Source organism: Zonotrichia leucophrys, chromosome 25 (genome assembly GCF_028769735.1).
Source record: "Zonotrichia leucophrys gambelii isolate GWCS_2022_RI chromosome 25, RI_Zleu_2.0, whole genome shotgun sequence".
Lineage (NCBI taxonomy): Eukaryota > Metazoa > Chordata > Aves > Passeriformes > Passerellidae > Zonotrichia > Zonotrichia leucophrys.
Window position 1 is genome coordinate 1 of NC_088194.1, and position 17,159 is coordinate 17,159.

Genomic DNA, 17,159 nt, shown 5'->3' on the forward strand with positions numbered 1-17,159 from the left:
GGGGAAACCCTGTTGCCTTCCATTATTAAGGGTTTAAACTGAGAAAATCCCCCTTTCCCTATCACTTCAGTGATTTAAATTAAGGGAAATGCCTCTTTTCCCCATATTTTAAGGGATTAAATTAGTTAGGAGAACCCATTTAATTGTCATTTTACTGGTTTGAGGTCAACACCCAAATTCTGCCTCATCCTTTGGCCAAACCTTCAGCCTGGCAGGTTTTATCTCCTCTTGTACTGACTTTGTCCATTCCTTGGCCTGGCACTGGAGGCAAGACCCCGGAATTTTCCATCTTTCCTATTTATTTTGTGTTCTGAAGGTTTTAGGTCATTTTAATCAAGCCACAGCTGGTGAGTTTCACTCATTGGCCCAGTCCTTTGTTATCAATAACAAACATCCGAGGATTGCTCCCAAACAAAATGGTTTTGGCTACCTTTGGACTCCTGGGGGCCACCTCTCAACTGCCCCCAAGAAATGGGGGTGGAATTCTTTCCATCCTCTGTGTCTTGCTTTGAAAGACAAATTTCTGCCAAGGAGGGCAGGAACCGAAAAGAAGAGCCCGTGCTCCAAATTATTAGAACTTCAAAAATACGGGAAAAAATGTAGAAAAGGGCATAACAGCTCTGCAGTAGAAAAGAAACAGAACAAACAACACAAAACCAGAGGAAAAAAATCTGCTTTTTCAGATTTGGTGCAGTTATAGCTGCGGCCAGAAGGGGGCGATGCAGGGAGCGCTCCCGGCCAGCAGGGGGCGCTGTGATACAGCGACAACTCAGCCCCGCCCCCTTTCCTCTTGCCCCGCCCAGTCCTTGCTGACCCCGCCCCCTTTGTCGTGGCCCCGCCCCTCCACGCGGCCATGGGGTCTCTGCACCCTCAAACCGGGATCCCCCCCCTTTGTAACCCAGCAGGACCCCCCTGCCCTCCCCCAGCCCCAAATCACGACCATCCAAGCCTGGAAAGAAGTGGATCCGTTTATTGGGGCACAGGGGTTGCTCCCCAACACGCTGGGGGGGCCCTCCAGCAGCCCCCAAGGCACTGCGGGGCGGTGGGGTGGGCACAGCGCCCACCCAGCCAAATAATAATAATAAAAAATTACTTTGGTCCTGACAAAACTGGGGCCGGGGGGCACCCGGCTGGTCCAAGGCGGGGGTTAAGGCAGTTTTGGGGGGGCCCCCTGGCACGCAGAGGCCTGGGGGGTCCGGAGGGGCTCAGAGGATCTGGCGGGGCATCCCGTAGCCCGTCATGCCAGCCTGCGAGGCGCCCCGGTTGGTGCCCATCTGCAGCCCGATGACGCTCTGCCCCTCCTTCAGCTTGTCCTCGGAGAAGACGCGCCGGTTCTCCTGCGACTTCCTGCGGGCACAGCGGCTGTCAGCACCCCCAAAGGACCCCCCCAGCCCGGCCTCCTGCCCCTCCAGCACACCCCTGCACCTACTTGGGGAACCAGTTGGGGTCTCCCACGAAGAGCCCGTCACCCTTGGCCACGGCCAGGCTGCCCAGGTTCATCAGGGTCCTCTGCACGCACGCCATGTTCTTCCCTGGAGGATCCACAGCAGGCTCAGCTCTGGCTCAATCTCCATCTCCATCCCCATCCCCACCCCACGGCCTCCGGGTCACTCACCCTCCAAGAGATCCACGGTCTGGAATGACATAAACAGGGCCAGGAGACTTCTTCCCCTTTTTAATGCTTTTATTAAAAGTGATCAGCTCAGGATTGGGCGGCTCGGCAGGGCTGCAGTCCCTGTCGTGTCTCCCAGGGCGACTCAGAGGAGGAGGATATGCGCAGCTCTGTCCACTGGGGGCAGAGCCGGGGGATCCAGTCCTCGTGGGAGCCTTTAGGGCGTGATGTCCCCGTCAGATCTTGGTTTCCCTGGTTCTGTCCAGCTTTGTCCTGGCGTCAGGACAACTCTCTGCTCAGGGCGAGAGGGGCTCTGCATCTCTGCAGGCTCAGCACTTGGCTCCTCACGTCTGGACATCACTGTAGTCTCTCAATTCTTAGGTGGCTCGTTGTTTTTAGGGTTTTCTCGTTGCATTTTGGAGTCGAGGTCTCAAAGCATGCTGGTCTTTGGAGTCACTTTGCATAACCCCCCCCACCCTCTCAGGTGTCTTCCCTATGCTGGAAGAGAGCACAGCCTCGGGGAAGGGCCATCCACCCCACCCAGCCAGGCCTTTTACTAATACAAAAGAGGAGATAAGCTACAACGACCCGTGATTACAATAACAAAGCACCAAGAACCCTGGCAGAGACAGAGACCTGGCTGCGTCCCTGTAACACTTTCTCACAAAAAAATATTAACCAAATTTTTGTTCATAACAGACGGAAGGCAGTGCCTGACCACAGGCAGGTCTCGGGTCCACAGCAGCCCCTCTGGTGGCTTTACACCACAATTCCTGCAAACCCTCAGCCTTTCCCTCAGGTGAGGAGGGCAGGGATGGAGCAGCTTTGGGGACACCTGGAATCCACACAGGGTCACTCCCCACAGCCCCACCATGGCCGGGAGCAGAGCCCCTGCTCGGTATTCCCACACTTTTCCCTCTTATCTGGCAGACACACATCCCAAACCCAAACATTCTTTCCATGAGGTTCCAGAAGGCTGCGGGTTTTGTTCAAGAAGGAGGGTCCAGGTCAGGATGTTGAACAGAATGCTGTGGGTTGTGCAGTAGTTTTGTGGTTCTCACAGTCCCTTACCAAGAGGAACAAATGATCAATTGCTGCATTTCTGGACTGGTATCCCCACAACTGCCATTGCAGTGGGCATTTCCAGCCAGCCCTGCTCTGGAAACCATCAAAGGCTCGCAGAGGAACTGCTTGGGCTGCCTTTGTTGTTTTGTGCTTCTTGCAGGGCTGGGCAAACCACAGCCAAAGACTTTTTCTGCCACACAATTCTCACCTCTGCAGCAGCTCTAAAGCTGCCAGAATCAAAGCCAAGGGGGCAGGGGGGACCCTCAGGTGCTGGCTGCCCCCTGGGGCTGGGCAGAGCAGGGCTGGGCAATGGCCATCCCTGGGCAGTGGGGCTGGGCCATGGCTGGGCCCCACGCTTGCCTTGACAGGGGTCCCCAGGATGTGCCACCCCTGGGACAGGCACCCGGCCAGGAATGTGCAGGGACATTTCTGGAACCGCCAGCCCTTGGTAAAGGTCCCCCCATGCCAGGATGTGTCACCCCCTGGGACAGGATCCTCCCAGGAAAGGACATCCTGGATGTGCCCCCCCAGAACAGAACCCCCTGCTTTACCATCTGGCTCTCAGCACAAATGGCCTCTCCCTTCTTGTCCAGGACAAAGGAAGTGAAACTGTTAAGAGAGCACAGCCCAACATCTCCATCCCCCACAGCCTTCCCACCCTTTCCTGCACCCCCCATTCCCCATTTTCCCCCTCCCCTGCGTCCCCCCAGCCTGTTCCCTGCTCAGGTGCTCCCCGGGATTGCTGAGCCAGGAACTGGGGGTGAGGGAACATGGCACAAAAATGAGGAAAATAAGGAAATAAGAGAAATAAAGAGATGAAAAATTCAAGGGTGGGAGAGGGCACAGAAGCAAAGCTACTCAGGACCCTCAAGTGATGTCTGCCCAGGAAATGAGCACCCCAAGGGCGCTTTGCTGGGCCCTGGGTCACCCCAAAATCTGAGACACCCAGGGAAGGAGCTCAGACCCACTGGCCCACCCAGCCACTGCCCTTCCCAGGCACCTCCATTCCCCTGGAACCCCAACCATGGGACCCCCATTCCTTGTGTCCCACCATGCCTGGGACCCCCATCCCAGCACTGCCATTCCCCAGGATCTCCATGGCCCAGCACCCCATTCCCAAGGAACCCTCTCCTGTCCATTCCGTGCCCTTTAAATCCTCCTTTCCCAGGACCTTGATTGTCCCAGGACCCCCAATTCCCACGGGAACCCACATTCCCCCAGCATCCCCATCCCCTGACCCCAAATCCCTGGAGCCCACGTTCCCCTGGCACTGCCATCCCTGAGTCCCCCCAGCCCTGGGCACCCCCATTCCCAGGGACCCCCCCATTACCCTGGGCACCCATTGCCTGGGTACCCCAAACCCTCTGAGCCCCCCACTCCTGGGAACCCCATATTACACCTTGTCCCCCCCAGCCTTGTCCCCACACTGTCCCCACCCTACCCACAGCCTGTCCCCACGGCCACATCCCCATGGCCCTGTGCTTGCGGCCACCCTGCCCCCACCAAGGGCCACCACCAACACGGAGGACGAAACGTGACCTTTCCTTCCCCTTTATCCGAAAAGCCACCACCCATGGGACAGCCACCCCCTGGGCAGTGAGTGACAGCCAGTGCACATGGCTGGGGACATCGGGATGGCCGGGAAGGTGGCGCTGCTCCTGTGGGGTGAGTGCCCTGACACCCTGGGAATGGGGAGAGGAGGTGGCACAGGGAGGGTGTGGGGTACCCTGAGGTCCCCAATGCCAGCAGTGCCAGTCCATGATACCCACAGTGGACCTTGGTGGGACTGGGGATGTAGGGTGGCTTTGGGGACAGGAACAGGGGGACAGGAATTTGGGGATGGGAATGTGGGGATGAAGGTGGGGAAAGGAATGTGGAGACTGCACCTTTGGGCTCAGGTAGCTCTGGGGATAGGGACAAGGGAACTGGGATGCAGGGACAGAAGGGGACAAGAACAGTGAGGATGTGGCCATGGGGATGGGATCATGGGGATGGGATCATGAGCTGGTGGGGGTGACCTGGGCCAGCATGGGCTGTGTCCATGGTGTCCTTGTGCCCGTGGTGTCCACAGTGTCCCCACCCTCAGCCCAGGGTGGCCTCGGTGTCCCCGTTCCCAAGGTGTCTGTGCCACAGGGATGTGGTGCACAGGTGGCTGTGACACAAACGTGTCCCCCTGGCCTCACCGAATCTTTTGGGGACCACCCAGGCACACTTTCCCACAAGAACTGCTGACCCCATGGGGACAGTTAGGGACAGTCTGCACACCCTGTAACCAGGGTGCCACTGTCCCTGCAGTGCCACCCCCACTGAGCCCTGTCCCTTCTCCCTTCCAGCCCAGACCCTCGGCCTCGCTGGTGAGTCCTCGGGGGATGCCATGACCCCACCCCGCTGTCCCCAGCCCTGCACTGGCCCTGGCAGGCTGGTGTCCCCTGTCACCCACAGGTGCCCAGACCACCCAGCTCCTGGTGGAGCCCCCCTGGAGGCCGGCGGTGCTGTGGGACCGGGTGACACTGACCTGCCAGGGCTCCGGTGCCACCACCTGGTACAAGGATGGGAAGCGCTGGGGGCAGAAGGGACCTGACCACATCACTGTCACCGAGAAAGGCACCTACACGTGTGACAGACCCGACACCGGGCTCAGCCCCCCTGTGAAAGTCTCAAACGGTGAGGGGAGGATTGGGTGTCCCCAGTCTGGCACCTGCAGGGACCCCGAGGGCTCTGGGTGGGCTCCGCTCCATGGGTCACCTCCTGTGTGACCAGAGCCTGTCCCCTGCTCTGGGGACATCCCAGTGTTGAGGGGATCCCAGTGCAGGAACTGGGGACCCCTGGTGCTCTGGACCCTCCAATGGGGGGTCCTGGTGCCATCGGGTGTGACAGGTCCCCTCTGTCCCCAGACTGGCTGGTGCTGCAGGTGCCGGTGCGGGCACTGCTGGAGGGGGACACGGTGACACTGCGCTGCCGGGGCTGGCAGAACCACACGGTCACCTCGGTGTCCTTCTACCGAGAGGGGACAGAACTGAGGGGGCTCCCCGATGGCACAGAGCTGTCCCTGTCCCCTCTGCAGCTGAACCACAGCGGCCGCTACAGCTGCAAGGGCTGGGTGGAATCCTGGGCGTGGAAGGAGTCAGCGCCGGTGACAGTGACAGTGCACGGTGAGCCCCCCACAGCCCCCACCCCGACACCCCCACAGCCCCTCCCCAGGGATTCAGGCTCACAAATCCCCTCCCCTCTCCTTCCAGAGCTCTTCTCGGTGCCAGTGCTGGTGCTGGAGGGTCCCCCCGAGATCACCGAGGGGTCCCCCCTGACTCTCAGCTGCCGCAGCACCCCCAGCCCCCTGCGGCCCCCAGCCCCCCTCCTGTACCTGTTCTATCAGGACGGGCGGGTGCTGGGGGGCCCGCAGGGGTCCCCGCAGCTGCTGCTGCCCGCCGTGGGGGTCTCCCACTCGGGGAATTACAGCTGTGAGGCGCAGTCCCAGGGTGGGACCGTGCGGAAGAGCAGCGCCCGGCTCCGCGTCACGGTGACCGTGCACAGTGAGTGCGGGGATGGGCACGGGGAGCCCTCACATCCCTCCCCAGTCCCCTGGTTGGGACCTGCATGTCCCCTTGACACATTCCTTGTGTCCTCCCACCTCTGCCCTGTGTCCCCTCACCCCTCCTTGGTGTGACCCCATCCCTGACATCCCCCATCACACCCATCCCCATTGTCCCTATCCCCCCACACCGGCTGCCAGCTCCTCCCTGTGCCCTCAGCCCTGTCTGTGTCCCCGTGGCCAATGCCACCATCACCCTCTGTCCTGTGTCCCCGCAGTGCCCGTGGCCAATGCCACCATCACCCTCTGTCCTGTGTCCCCACAGTGCCCGTGGCCAATGCCACCATCACCCCCGGTCCCCTGGCACACCAGGTGCACACAGGTGACAACGTGACCCTGCGCTGCTCAGTGCAGGTGGGCTCAGCCCCTGTCACCTTCACCTGGCTGCACAACGGGCACGAGGTGGCCCGGGGTCCCCTCCTGGAGCTCAGGGACATCGATGTGGGACATTCGGGCACCTACCAGTGCGTGGCCACCAACCAGCTGGGACAGGACGGGCACCGCGTGTTCCGGGCATTCAGCCCTGAGCTGGCACTGGAGGTGACACCTGGCTCACCCTGGGTCACAGGTGGGGTCACTCAGGGTCACTGGGGGTGCAGCACCCCTGGGCTGATGGGTGACCCTGATGTGTCCCCCTCTGTTTCTTGCAGTGGCCGCAGGGGTCAGTGGGGCCCTTTTGTTCCTGCTCCTGCTCGTGGGTGCCATTGTGGCCTGGCACCGGTGGCACCGTGTGGGTGGGTGACAATGGGGGGACGGGGGTCCCAGGGAGCTGTAGAGACCCACAAAGTTGGGGAGCTATAGGGCAGCACCCACAGCCCCAGAATTGTCACCCTGTCTGGTGGTCCTGGAGGGTTTGGGGAGGTGCTGGAGGGTCCTGCAGGGATGTTGGGGATTCTTTCAGGGGCCCTGGGGGCGTTTGGGGGGGGTCTCTGTCCCTGTTGGGCTTTGGGTTCTTGAGGCTGAGTTGGTCAGGGGCATTGAGTTCTGGGGGGCTCCAGAAATTCTTGGGGATCCTGAGGGGAATTGAGGGTCCCATGGGGGTTCAGGAATCATGAGAGGATTCAGGGCCCTTGGGACCCCACAGTCACCCCTCCCTTCTTTTCTCTGCAGCTGCCAGGAAGCACCAGGAAAGGTGAGTGGGGGCTCAAACCACACTCTCCCCTTTTACCCCAACCCCCAAGACCTCCCATTCCCTCCCCCACATCCCCTTTATTCCCTCAGGGCCCCCCCGGATCCCCCGGCCCCCCCAGAGGAGGGGGAGGTGCTGTACACCCACGTCGTGGTCACCAAGAGGGCAGAGGGTGAGTACGGGGGGGACACACACAGAGGGACACGTCACCCACCAGTGTCACCCCACCCAGATCCCACAGCCCGTGTCTCTCGCAGCGTCCCCCGGTGCCACCACCCTCCAGGATCCCCAGGTGACCTACGCGGAGCTGAGGGGACACCAGGGGCGATCGCAGGAACCCGGTGACATCTACGGGAATGTGCTGTGAGACTGGGGGGAACTGGGGGGCACTGAGGGTCCCCACCCATGGGCACCCACTCGTGTGTGTGCTGCCACTAAAAAATTGCTCCTCAACCTCCTTGTGGAGGCACAAAGATCCCAAAGGGCTGAGAGAAGAACAATTTCCTGAAACAGCAATGAGAGAGAATAAAACCAACAGAAACAGGAACAAGGTTCAGAGTCCAAATGGTCACACAAGGAACAATTTCCAGGGAAAGCTCCCAATAAGGAACAAACCCCAAATAATCCCCCCAGCACATTTCCTCCACCAGAGGAACCTGGTAGGGCCCTGGATCTTCCTTGCTCTGATGGAGGCTCTGGATTCTCTCGTCCCCTGTCCCAAACCCCTCCTCTGCCGTGTTCCCCACACCAGGGTGACACAAAGTCCCTGGGGGGGTTCCGGAGCCTCTCCCATTGCCAGGGCAGTTGGGATCATGCCATGGCACAGGGTGGGGTGTCAGAGACAGGAAATGTTTGATGTCTGGAGACATTTTGGAACACCTGTGTATGGCAGGGGTGGGTCAGGCCTTGCTTTTGGTGAGAGACACGGCCCTGTCTGTCCATCAGTCTGTCAGCCATGGCACACTGGGGACAGCGTGATGCTTTGACCAAGCCAGCTCCTCAGTGGCTGGGTGACCAGAAGTGCCATCTGGGGAGAGGGCCCTTGGCGGCCCAAGTGGCTTAAAAGGCAGAGCATGAGGTGGCCAAGTCCCTGACCGTGTCTTCATTTGGGGTGTCTGTCCCATCCACGCTGGAACCCAGAAAGTGGCAACTCCTTTAAATGAGAAATGTCTGCCAAGGAAAGTGGGAATGTTCCTGGAATAGAAAGAAGACCCATATAAAAAATTCTTTATAATCTCAAAGATGATGGGGTTTCAAGGCAGAACTGTAGGAAAAGGAATACCAGCTCTTTACTGGGAAATTTATAAACCAGAACAGAACAAACAACACAAACCCAGAACTTTCCCTCCCGCTCAGCTCGGTTGGTTTTTGCGGCAGTTATAACCGCAGCCAGCAGGGGGCGCTGCAGGGAGCACTCCCGGCCAGCAGGGGGCGCCCCGGTCCAGCTCCATCCCCTCAGGGGCCATGGCGGCCAAGGTCGGGAGGCAGGAGGGGAAATCGCTCCTTTTGCAAACTCACGGGCACCCATCGGTCCCGGCACCACCACCGGCAGCGGGCAGAAGCCGCCAAGGCAGCAGGTTGGATCCCAGTGCCCACTGGCAGCGTAGCAGTGTCCCGGGGCCAGGCACACGGCCTGCACAACTCCCACATCCACTCTCCATGATCCCAAATGGACGTGAAATAAACATTGCCAGGGGACTTCTTCTCCTTTTTAATGCCTTTATTAAAAGTGATCAGCTCAGGATTGGGCGGCTCGGCAGGGCTGCAGTCCCCGTCGTGTCTCCCAGGGTGACTCAGAGGAGGAGGATATGCGCAGCTCTGTCCACTGGGGGCAGAGCCGGGGGATCCAGTCCTCGTGGGAGCCTTTAGGGCGTGATGTCCCTGTCAGACCTTGGTTTCCCTGATTCGGTCCTGCCTGGTCCTGGCGTCGGGACGACTCTCTGCTCAGGGCCTGAGGGGCTCCGCATCTCTGCAGGCTCAGCACTTGGCTCCTCACGTCTGGACATCACTTTAGTCTCTCAATTCTTAGGTGGCTCGTTGTTTTTAGGGTTTTCTCGTTGCATTTTGGAGTCGAGGTCTCAAAGCCTGCTGGTTTTTGGAGTCACTTTGCATAACCCCCACCACCCTCTCAGGTGTCTTCCCTATGCTGGAAGAGAGCACAGCCTCGGGGAAGGGCCATCCACCCACCCAGCCAGGCCTTTTACTAATACAAAAGAGGAGATAAGCTACAACGACCCGTGATTACAATAACAAAGCACCAAGAACCCTGGCAGAGACAGAGACCTGGCTGCGTCCCTGTAACTCTTTCTCACAAAAAAAATATTAACTGAATTTTTGTTCATAACAGACGGAAGGCAGAGCCTGACCCCAGGCAGGTCTCAGGTCCACAGCAGCACCTCTGGTGGCTTTAAACCACAATTCCTGCAAACCCTCAGCCTTTAAGTCAGGTGAGGAGGGCAGGGATGGAGCAGCTTTTGGGACACCTGGAATCCAGACAGGGTCACTCCCCACAGCCCCAGCACAGCTGTGGGCAGAGCCCCTGCTCGGTATTCCCACACTTTTCCCTCTTATCTGGCAGACACACATCCCAAACCCAAACATTCTTTCCATGAGGTTCCAGAAGGCTGCGGGTTTTGTTCAAGAAGGAGGGTCCAGGTCAGGATGTTGAACAGAATGCTGTGGGTTGGGCAGTAGTTTTGTGGTTCTCACAGTCCCTTACCAAGAGGAACAAATGATCAATTGCTGCATTTCTGGACTGGTATCCCCACAACAGCCATTGCAGTGGGGATTTCCAGCCAGCCCTGCTCTGGAAACCATCAAAGGCTCGCAGAGGAACTGCTTGGGCTGCCTTTGTTGTTTTGTGCTTCTTGCAGGGCTGAGCAAACCACAGCCAAAGCCTTTTTCCCCCACAGAATTCTCACCTCTGCAGCAGCTCTAAAGCTGCCAGAATCAAAGCCAAGGGGGCAGGGGGGACCCTCAGGTGCTGGCTGCCACCTGGGGCTGGGCAGAGCAGGGCTGGGCAATGGCCATCCCTGTGCAGTGGGGCTGGGCCATGGCTGGGCCCCAGCCTTGCATTGACAGGGGTCCCCAGGATGTGCCACCCCTGGGACAGGCACCCAGCCAGGAATGTGCAGGGACATTTCTGGAACCGCCAGCCCTTGGTAAAGGTCCCCCCATGCCAGGATGTGTCACCCCCTGGGACGGGATCCTCCCAGGAAAGGACATCGTGGATGTGTCCCCCCAGAACAGAACCCCCCGCTTTACCATCTGACTCGCAGCACAAATGGCCGCTTCCTTCTTGTCCAAGAAAAAGAAAGTGAAACTGTTGAGAGAGCACAGCCCAACACCTCCATCCCCCACAGCCTCCCGACCCATCCTTGCACCCCTCACACCCCGTTTTTCCCCTCCCCTGTCGCCCCCCAACCCGTTCCCTGCTCAGGTGCTCCCCGGGATTGCAGAGTCAGGAACAGGGGGTGAGGGGACGTGGTACAAAAGTGAGGAAAATAAGGAAATAAGAGAAATAAAGAGATGAAAAATTCAAGGGTGGGAGAGGGCACAGAAGCAAAGCTACTCAGGACCCTCAAGTGATGTCTGCCCAGGAAATGAGCACCCCAAGGAGGCTTTGCTGGGCCCTGGGTCACCCCAAAATCTGAGACACCCAGGGAAGGAGCTCAGACCCACTGGCCCACCCAGCCACTGCCGTTCCCAAGCACCTCCATTCCCCTGGAACCCAACCATGGGACCCCCATTCCTTGTGTCCCACCGTGCCTGGGACCCCCATCCCAGCACTCACATTCCCCAGGATCTCCATAGCCCAGCACCCCATTCCCAAGGAACCCTCTCCTGTTCATTCCATGCCCTAAAAATCCTCCTTTCCCCAGGACCTTGATTGTCCCAGGACCCCCAATTCCCACGGGAACCCACATTCCCCCAGCATCCCCATCCACTGACCCCAAATCCCTGGAGCCCACGTTCCCCTGGCACTGCCATCCCTGAGTCCCCCAGGCCCTGGGCACCCCTATTCAAAGGGACCCCATTCCCAGGGACCCCCCATTCCGCTGGGCACCCATTGCCCGGGTACCCCAAACCCTCTGAGCCCCCACTCCTGGGAACCCCATATTGCACCTTGTCCCCCCCAGCCTTGTCCCCACACTGTCCCCACCCTACCCACAGCCTGTCCCCACGGCCACATCCCCATGGCCCTGTGCTTGCGGCCACCCTGCCCCCACCAAGGGCCACCACCAACACGTGAGAACGAAATGTGACCTCCTTTCCTTCCCCTTTATCCGAAAAGCCACCAGCGAGGGGACAGCCACCCCCTGGGCAGTGAGTGACAGCCAGTGCACATGGCTGGGGACACCGGGATGGCCGGGAAGGTGGCGCTGCTCCTGTGGGGTGAGTGCCCTGGGCACGGGCCTGACACCCTGGGGATGGGGAGGGGGCACAGGGGGGCTGTGGGGTCCCCTGAGGTCCCCAATGCCAGCAGTGCCAGTCCATGATACCCACAGTGAGTCTTGGTGGGACTGGGGATGTAGGGTGGCTTTGGGGACAGGAACAGGGGGACAGGAATTTGGGGATGGGAATGTGGGGATGAAGGTGGGGAAAGGAATGTGGAGACTGCACCTTTGGGCTCAGGTAGCTCTGGGGATAGGGACAAGGGAACTGGGATGCAGGGACAGAAGGGGACAAGAACAGTGAGGATGTGACCATGGGGATGGGATCATGAGCTGGTGGGGGTGACCTGGGCCAGCATGGGCTGTGTCCGTGCTGTCCTCGTGCCTGGGGTATCCACAGTGTCCCCACCCTCAGCCCAGGGTGGCCTCGGTGTCCCCGTTCCCAAGGTGTCTGTGCCACAGGGATGTGGTGCACGGGTGGCTGTGACACAAACGTGTCCCCCTGGCCTCGCCGAATCTTTTGGGGACCACCCAGGCACACTTTCCCACAAGAACTGCTGACCCCATGGGGACAGTTGGGGACACCGAGCAGACCCACACCCCGTGTCCCCATGCTGCTGTCCCCATGGTGCCATCGCCACTGAGCCCTGTCCCTTCTCCCTTCCAGCCCAGACCCTCGGCCTCGCTGGTGAGTCCTCGGGGGATGCCATGGTCCCATCCCGCTGTCCCCAGCCCCACGCTGGCCCTGGCAGGCTGGTGTCCCCTGTCACCCACAGGTGCCCAGACCACCCAGCTCCTTGTGAAGCCCCCCTGGAGGCCGGCGGTGCTGTGGGATGGGGTGACGCTGATGTGCCAGGGCTCGGGGACCGCCGGTGCCACCATCTGGTACAAGGATGGGAAGCACTGGGGGCAGAAGAGACGTGACCACATCACTGTCACTGAGAGCGGCACCTATGAGTGTCACAGACCTGGCAGTGGGCTCAGCCCCCCTGTGACAGTCTCAGATGGTAAGCGGGGTTTGGGTGTCCCCAGGCTGGCACCTGCAGGGACCCCGAGGGCTCTGGGTGGGCTCCGCTCCATGGGTCACCTCCTGTGTGACCAGAGCCTGTCCCCTGCCCTGGGGACATCCCAGTGCAGGAACTGGGGACCCCTGGTGCACTAGTGACAGGTGACACCACAGGTGACAGGTCCCCTCTGTCCCCAGACGGGCTGGTGCTGCAGGTGCCGGTGCGGGCGCTGCTGGAGGGGGACACGGTGACACTGCGCTGCCGGGGCAGGTGGAACCGCACGGTCACCTCGGTGTCCTTCTACCGAGAGGGGACAGAACTGAGGGGGCTCCGCGATGGCGCAGAGCTGTCCCTGTCCCCTCTGCAGCTGAACCACAGCGGCCGCTACAGCTGCAAGGGCTGGGTGAAATACTGGGCGTGGCAGCAGTCAGCGCCGGTGACAGTGACAGTGCACGGTGAGTCCCCACAGCCCCCACCCCGACACCCCCACAGCCCCTCCCCAGGGATTCAGGCTCACAAATCCCCTCCCCTCTCCTTCCAGAGCTCTTCTCGGTGCCAGTGCTGGTGCTGGAGGGTCCCCCCGAGATCACCGAGGGGTCCCCCCTGACTCTCAGCTGCCGCAGCACCCCCAGCCCCCTGCGGCCCCCAGCCCCCCTCCTGTACCTGTTCTATCAGGACGGGCGGGTGCTGGGGGGCCCGCAGGGGTCCCCGCAGCTGCTGCTGCCCGCCGTGGGGGTCTCCCACTCGGGGAATTACAGCTGTGAGGCGCAGTCCCAGGGTGGGACCGTGCGGAAGAGCAGCGCCCGGCTCCGCGTCACGGTGCACAGTGAGTGCGGGGATGGGCACGGGGAGCCCCCTCAGAACCCCCGGGTTCCCTGATTGGGGACCTGCATGTCCCCTTGACACATTCCTTGTGTCCTCCCACCTCTGCCCTGTGTCCCCTCACTCCTCCTTGGTGTGACCCCATCCCTGACATCGCCCATCACACCCATCCCCATTGTCCCTATCCCCCCACACCGGCTGCCAGCTCCTCCTGTGCCTCAGCCCTGTCTGTGTCCCCGTGGCCATGCCACCATCACCCTCTGTCCTGTGTCTCCACAGTGCCGTGCCAATGCCACCATCACCCCCTGTCCTGTGTCCCCACAGTGCCCGTGGCCAATGCCACCGTCACCCTCTGTCCTGTGTCCCCACAGTGCCCGTGGCCAATGCCACCGTCACCCTCTGTCCTGTGTCCCCACAGTGCCCGTGGCCAATGCCACCATCACCCCCGGTCCCCTGGCACACCAGGTGCACACAGGTGACAACGTGACCCTGCGCTGCTCAGTGCAGGTGGGCTCAGCCCCTGTCACCTTCACCTGGCTGCACAACGGGCAGGAGGTGGCCCAGGGTCCCCTCCTGGAGCTCAGGGACATCGATGTGGGACATTCGGGCACCTACCAGTGCGTGGCCACCAACCAGCTGGGACAGGACGGGCACCGCGTGTTCCGGGCACTCAGCCCTGAGCTGGCACTGGAGGTGACACCACAGGGACACAGGAACACAGGTGGGGTCACACGGGGTTGCTGGGGGGTTCAGGACCCCCGGGGTTCAGAGTGACCCCAGTGTGTCCCCCTCTGTCCCCAGCAGTGGCTGTGAATGTCGGCAGGGCCCTCCTGTTCCTGCTCCTGCTCCTGGCTGTCATCGGGGGCTGTCACTGGTGGCACCGCCGGGGTGGGTGACAATGGGGGGGGGGATGGGGGTCCTGGAGTGAGGGGGAGCCCCCAGAGTGGGGACAGAGATCAGCAGCACCCAGAGCCCCTGAGCTGGGGGACACTGAGCCTGCAGTGACCTCGGCTGGGGGTCCTGGGGGATTTGGGGTGAATTTGGAGGGTCTTGGTTGGGCTCCAAGGCCTTCCCTGGGTGGGCTTTGAGGAACATTGGGGTGGAGCTCCTGGAGGGTTTGGGGAGCTCCTGGGGGGATGTGTAAATTTTCTGGGAAGCTGTGGTCAAACCCAATGGGCGCTCACATTTGAATGTTGGCACCTGGTTTGGCCACCGGGATTTGGACTGGCCTCTGAGAACACGGGGGTTGAAAAGCAGAGCGCCCTGTGTGGGATTGTCCTTGTGGGATCTCTATGGGGTCCTGGGGGAGTTGGGGGTGCCCATCCCAGGCAGAATTGGGGTTCTGGGGGCTGAGAGCGTTGGGGGCACCAGGGGGGCTGGGGGCACTGTGGTGATGCAGAATTTCTGGGGGCTTCAGGGATGCTTAGAGTGTCCAGGAAGAATCAGGGGTTCATTGGGAATCGGGGTTGCAATGGGGATTTGGGGAGTCCTGTGGGTGATTGGAGCTGCTGAGCTCCCAGGAAGGTTCAGGGATCCCGGTGTCCCCTCGGTCACCCCCTCCCATTTTCCTTGCTGCCACCAGGAAGCTCCAGGACAGGTGAGTGGGGGGCTCGGACCGGGACCCCCCTTTCCCCCTCCCCAGACACCCCCAGACCCCCTCTAATCCCCACAGACCCCCCGGAGCAGAGGGCTGCACTCACCACCCACATCATGGGCACCGAGGGGGCAGCGGGTGAGTACAGGGGGGGACAGGGACACCCACAAATGTCACCCCCACCCAGGTCCCCACAAGCGGTGCCACTCTCAGGGCCCCCAGAGGTGTCCCCCCGCCCTGCCCCACCTCGGGACCCACAAGTGACCAACGCGGAGCTGTCGGGACCCCAGAAGGGACAGCGGGACCCCCGTGACTACGAGAACGTGCTGTGACACTGGGGGGCACTGGGAGGCGCTGGGGGGCACTGGGGGGCATCGATTCCCCTCAGGGGTCTCTTCTTCCTCTTCACAGCGCCCCACAGGGCTCCTCATTCCCCCTCCCAATGCCGGGAGAGCACATGACGTTTTTTCCCTCTTATTGTACCCAAAATTCAGATTTTTGGTCAAACTGCGTGAGGAACAAGGCTCACTCTTTCAAAATTGTAAATGTCTAATAAGGAGTAAAAGTGGTTATATATTATAATATATAATGGTATGTTATAATTTAGAATAATATGGTATAATATACAATAAGTCATATATAATAAGTCATATATAATATATAATATATAATATATAATATATAATATATAATATATAATATATAATATATATATAATAATAATATATAATATATAATATATAATATATAATACAGAATGCACAATATATATTATACATTATATTATATAGAATAATATCGATATATAATATATATTATATATTATATTATATGATATACTATAATATATTTTGTATTATATTATGTACTATATTTTAAATTATGATATATTATATCATATTATATTATATTATATTATATTATATTATATTATATTATATTATATTATATTATATTGTATTACATTATATTATATTATATTATATTATATTACATTATATTATATATATTGCATAATATATATAAAATATTATATAATGTATAATATATATTATAAATAACACTATAATATATATTATATAGAAAATAAAATGTGAAAAGACTTCTGTGTAACTAAAAAAAACCCAGTGTAAGGCCATCCACTGATGGCATGTAATCCCAGCAGTTTTACTCTATATAGGGAAAATTATTTTAAGCTTTTTGGGTGCTCTTTTGCAGTGCTCTTTTTCCATAAAAACCCCCAGCACTGGAAGTATTGTCCTTTTTTTCTCCTATCATTAAACTTCTACAATTCTAAGGAGTGAACTCTGTATTTCAGAGTCAGTCAGAATTTCAGAGTCACTCAGAATAAAACCAACAGCAATTTTTTTTTGTCTTTTTTGTTTTCCGTGGAGTAGCATTGCCACCTGCTGTTCGATATTCTGAATTACAGTGCTTATTTTGGATGCTTTACTTCGATTTTATCTGGTTCTATCATCATCACATCCTTCGGCGATGGCGTTTTTTGGGTTTGAATTTCGGGTAACTCCCTATTTTCATCATCTCAAGGTTTAAAGTGAGGGGGAAACCCTGTTGCCTTCCATTATTAAGGGTTTAAACTGAGAAAATCCCCCTTTCCCTATCACTTGAGTGATTTAAATTAAGGGAAATGCCTCTTTTCCCCATATTTTAGGGGATTAAATTAGTTAGGAGAACCCATTTAATTGTCATTTTACTGGTTTGAGGTCAACACCCAAACTCTGCCTCATCCTTTGGCCAAACCTTCACCCTGGCAGGTTTTATCTCCTCCTGTGCTGACTTTGTCCATTCCTTGACCTGGCACTGGAGGCAAGACCCAGGAATTTTCCATCTTTCCTATTTATTTTGTGTTCTGAAGGTTTTAGGTCATTTTAATCAAGCCACAGCTGGTGAGTTTCACTCATTGGCCCAGTCCTTCGTTATCAATAA

The 17,159-nt window shown here is 58.0% G+C and overlaps 3 protein-coding genes across 3 annotated transcripts; 2 read left to right on the plus strand and 1 right to left on the minus strand.

The window, feature by feature from the left end:
• Positions 1-950: 950 nt before the first annotated feature.
• LOC135457840 (transgelin-2-like) lies at positions 951-1,527 on the minus strand. The gene is made up of 2 exons (XM_064732620.1): positions 1,430-1,527; positions 951-1,347 (listed from the first exon to the last, which is right to left on the minus strand). The coding sequence occupies exons 1-2, from the start codon at positions 1,522-1,524 to the stop codon at positions 1,206-1,208; spliced, it is 237 nt and encodes a 78-aa protein (XP_064588690.1). The 5' UTR covers positions 1,525-1,527; the 3' UTR covers positions 951-1,205.
• Positions 1,528-4,263: 2,736 nt separating this feature from the next.
• Positions 4,264-7,923, plus strand: LOC135457811 (high affinity immunoglobulin gamma Fc receptor I-like). The gene is made up of 9 exons (XM_064732584.1): positions 4,264-4,342; positions 5,011-5,031; positions 5,120-5,341; positions 5,572-5,829; positions 5,917-6,207; positions 6,532-6,849; positions 6,917-7,004; positions 7,488-7,567; positions 7,653-7,923. Exons 1-9 carry the CDS (start codon positions 4,294-4,296, stop codon positions 7,760-7,762), a joined length of 1,437 nt encoding a protein of 478 aa, XP_064588654.1. The 5' UTR covers positions 4,264-4,293; the 3' UTR covers positions 7,763-7,923.
• Positions 7,924-11,759: 3,836 nt separating this feature from the next.
• LOC135457864 (Fc receptor-like protein 3) lies at positions 11,760-15,544 on the plus strand. Its single transcript, XM_064732648.1, has 9 exons — positions 11,760-11,790; positions 12,457-12,477; positions 12,566-12,796; positions 12,970-13,251; positions 13,338-13,622; positions 14,037-14,339; positions 14,420-14,506; positions 15,291-15,350; positions 15,426-15,544. The coding sequence occupies exons 1-9, from the start codon at positions 11,760-11,762 to the stop codon at positions 15,542-15,544; spliced, it is 1,419 nt and encodes a 472-aa protein (XP_064588718.1).
• Positions 15,545-17,159: the final 1,615 nt, after the last annotated feature.